General features: G+C 41.6%; 1 protein-coding gene across 1 annotated transcript; it reads right to left on the bottom strand.

The window, feature by feature from the left end:
- Nucleotides 1–1,247: 1,247 nt before the first annotated feature.
- LOC119577612 lies at nt 1,248–3,120 on the bottom strand. The gene is made up of 3 exons (XM_037925185.1): nt 2,649–3,120; nt 2,451–2,606; nt 1,248–2,302 (listed from the first exon to the last, which is right to left on the bottom strand). The coding sequence occupies exons 1-3, from the start codon at nt 3,118–3,120 to the stop codon at nt 1,248–1,250; spliced, it is 1,683 nt and encodes a 560-aa protein (XP_037781113.1).
- Nucleotides 3,121–4,242: the final 1,122 nt, after the last annotated feature.

The following is a 4,242-nucleotide window of genomic DNA, read 5'->3' as shown; positions in this document are numbered from 1 at the left end:
CAACAGACAATCGCCGAGTGTCTGGTTCTAATTTATAATTGAAATTGATCTACAAATTCTTTAAAATGTTATGGTTTACTGGACCTTACAATGTTTAATTAAAAATTAACAAAATAAAAGTACAAAAACACACAGAAGTAAATATATATAACCGTTAAAATGAAATGGAAATAAAAAATGGGAATCTAAAAAAATGTAACATAAAAAGGGCAGATAAAATTATACAATAAAAACAGAAAAACTAGATCAGGTTTGTTTAAAAAAGAAACCATCAAAATAAAACATCGAAATAAAAGAAAAAGATAATTAAAACAATATGAACACCACCCCGATTTACGGCTCCTTGCGGGGGACGAGCTTGAACTCTAGGGGGCACTACCAATTTTTGGGGTGACTCCCTTAAAACAGGTCACTTCAACCACCCCCTGGGAATGGAGTCCGAAGCTGCCACTTAACGCGAGTTACGAGGGAAATCTACCTGTAACTGCTCCTTCCCATGTTAATCAAAGCCCACCCTTAAAAGATTACAGGTCCCGTAGCGGGACAACGCGGTACATACGGATAACGCTTGGCAGCGGAGGACTAAGTCAACACAGGTCCATAACACACGTAACACAAAAGACAGGACAGGACAGGGCTGACAGACAAAACAACCTGAAAAGTAGAGTGCAGTTTAGGGACACAAGAAACAGGTTATAATTAATTAAAGTGGACATGCAGAGTTCATAGTTATTAGAGGTGTTCTGCTGGATGGGCAACCTGAAAGTATAAAAAAAGACTTATCCATGCACACAACATACAAATCCCATTCACAATAAAACACATCACAAGGCATCCAAACTAAACCGCACTTTACACATCAAGGAAAAGAAGAGGAGGAAATAAAAGTTGATTCAAAGCATCAATACGAAAAGAATGAAAGACAAAAGAAAACCCAAGTAAATAAAAACTAAAGCATCATAAAACACAAAACACATAATTGGAATAAAGAACTTAAACACTGAACAAAACACATTACGAGAAAGAACATGAACATGAACTAAAACAGTACATAAAAGAACATGAACTAAAACAATACATAAAAGAACATGAACTAAAACAGTACATAAAAGAACAGTATTTTTACACATTTTATAAGAATTCCATAACAGGTAACTCGGCACGGCACAGCACAGCACAGCACAAAGCACTATCTGAAAGTGAGGGAAAAAAATGACATTTTAGTTCACTCTTACCAAACACTTGTATTAACACTTGGCTTGATCGTTCTCTTTCCGAGTCCACACTTTCGATGTCTCACTTTCTCCACCTGTCAACATAGAACGCTGCACTCCATGTTCAGCTGAGCATGCTGCAAGTAAAGCAACGTCAAGGGGATCATTAGCTTCAAGGCAATCTGCCTCAGGGTCTGCCAACTGATGGGGCAGATGTAGCTCCTCCACGGGATAATAGGGCTTCAAATAATTCACATGAACCCTACGCTCGTGAGCTCCACCGTAAATATTTCTAACCAGAAACACAACAGGTCCCAGTTTCTTAAGCACTCTAGCCGGACTTTCCCAACGGGGTGACAAGGTGTTGGCGCACCGATGAACTTTTGTCAGATCCAAAGAGCCTTCCTTCAGGGACAAATGTCTTCTTATTTTGCGGTCATAATCCCTAGTCCATCCAGTCCTAGCTTTTTGGCATGCTTCCTGAGCTGCACCCCAAGCCAGTTGTAGCCTATGCCGTAAGACATCTGGGCTAGCTTCATCATAGACAGGTTTCATTGTTAAACCAATGGACATGTCAACTGGGTGGCCTTGAAATAAATGTAAGGGTTGGTCCATGACTGACCTGTGAATGGAGGTGTTTAGAGCGAACCTCACCTGCGGCAGAGCCTCATCCCAGTAATATGCTGCATGACCACAAAGGGCAGTTAATGCTTCTTTAACTACCCTATTAGTTCTCTCTACTATGCTATTAGCTTGAGGATGATATGGGAGAGTTAGTTTGAATTTCATCTGTAATTCAGTGCAAACAGCAGCCAGAAGGTTATTGTTGAACTCCATCAGTGGTCCATAGACTGTAATAAAGTTATCAATTATTGCAGTAGCAATAGTTTCAGCCCTCTTGTCTGGAAGCGGTACTAACTCTACATAGCGAGATAAGTGGTCAACCAAAACAAGAGCATAAAGGTTGCCTTTCTCTGTTTGAGGTAATTTAATCAAATCAGCCGAGACTCTTTCAAGGGGGCGGCTAACTTCCGGAGCTGAAGCTAATGGGGCATTCTTTGTAGAATGACCCTTTTTTTCTTTGGCATCTGGACATGTTTTTCAAAACCGCTTTGTATATGACAGCATGTTCGGAAAGAAAAACAGATTTTGCCTTTTTATATGTTCTAAAGATTCCAGGATGAGCCAGAGGGAGAAGCATGGGGTAGTCTCAGAGCAGGGAAACCCTCAACTGACGAGGCACAACAACCTGACGAAGGATGCGGTCATTAGTGTTTTGCAAATGATATAGAACACCATCTGCAACTTCAAATTCAGCCACAGAAGTTGGCAACTTTGCAACTGGGAGGGTTCCACCCTCCAGGTATTCAATAGTCTGTGCCCAGCCCAGGACTGTTCGTTGCGTAAGACAATTGGATCATTGTCTTCTAAAGCTTTTTGTAGCAGTTTCAGCAGCTGTAGAAGCTCGTGATATCATATCTGGTATATAATTGATGCTCCTGCTTGTAGACCCAAACTCAAAATTATAGTGCTGGGGGATCAATACACCAGCAAAACATTCTGGGGCTCTTTGTTTTTTCCTTGTAAAGACGTAGACCAAGGGCCGTGATCTGGGGTAGACAGTAAATTTCCTACCATAAATGTAAGGATCAAATGCTCTAACTGATTCAACAACCGCCAGGGCCCCCACTATCGGTTGCACTATACCGTGTTTTGGACTATTCTTTTTCCTAGAAAAATATGCTCTGGCATGTGGTATACCATTAGAATCTCGTTGCAAGAGGCAAGCACCAATGGCAATCTTTGAGGGGTCACAATGAACTTCAAATGGTAGCTCGTAATCTGGGTTTCTTAAAGCAGGAGCGGATATCAAAGCTGCTTTAAGATTCTCAAGGCTTTCTGGCATTCATCTGTCCATGTAAACTTTGCATTTTTTTCCCTTTTTAGAGCTGTTAAAAGGTGCAGCCATTTTAGCAAAAATTTGCAATGTGTCGTCGGAAAAATCCTGCAGCACCAAGAAACCTCCTAACGCCTCGGACATTCTTTGGGTATGTCATCTCTGTTATGGCATGTACCTTCTCTGGATCAGGAAGAATCCCCTCTGCCGACATCTCAAATCCCAGAAATTTGAACTTCCTAACAGCAATCTCACACTTAGTTGGGTTAAGCGTAGCCCTGCCTGGTGTAACAGAGATAATGTCTTTTTCAAGATGGTTCAAATGTCTGCCATACTTCGGCTAAAGATGAAATACATCATCAAGGTATGCAGCTGTGTGACGACCTAACACAGATGACAGTATAGATTGACGATTCTTTGGAACGTTTTTAGGCGCTGTTTTCAAACCATATGGCATCCTTTTGAATTGCCAGATACGAGCTCCATCACTGAAGGCTGTCTTTGGTCTATCTGCAGGTTCAACTGGAACAGCCCAATAGGCAGAGCGGGCATCCAAGGACGAAAAAATACAGCTTTGGTGGAGGTCATCAATTACCTGTTGGATTTGTGGTAATGGGTATGAGTCAGATGTTGTAAGGGCATTGATAGTGCGGAAGTCTACACAGAATCGTACAGCGCCATTCTTCTTCCTCACAAGAACAACAGGGGAAAGCCAAGGGCTAGTTGAAGGCTCAATAACACCTGCTCTAGCCATAGCATCACACTGCTCCCGAATTGTAATGCTGGTAATCTCCACTGTCTGGTAACAGTTGGTTTGGCATCTCCTGTTGGTATTTGGTGCGTAACATTGGGAATAGTACCTATATCCATGGTGTCTATACTGAACAAACTGGGGAACTTTTGAAAAAGGTTCTGAATGTTTGTCTTCTCATTTTCATTCAGATGATCCAATGATGGAAAAATTTCATGACCATCTTTTGCAGGGGCCAACAGGTTAGTGAGTGCTGGGGATGTAACTGCATCAACCTGTACTTCCTTAACTGTGGCTACTGTAGGCATGGCTACAACTTCAGGTAAAATTGGACAGCTCTCCTCAAATAAAAGTGACAGAGTTACTTCAGCTGGTAAGGG

The sequence above is a fragment of the Penaeus monodon genome, chromosome 10 (genome assembly GCF_015228065.2).
Source record: "Penaeus monodon isolate SGIC_2016 chromosome 10, NSTDA_Pmon_1, whole genome shotgun sequence".
Taxonomy (NCBI): domain Eukaryota; kingdom Metazoa; phylum Arthropoda; class Malacostraca; order Decapoda; family Penaeidae; genus Penaeus; species Penaeus monodon.
The sequence above is the reverse complement of the archived record's forward strand: the minus strand, read 5'-3'. Positions and strand labels throughout refer to the sequence as shown.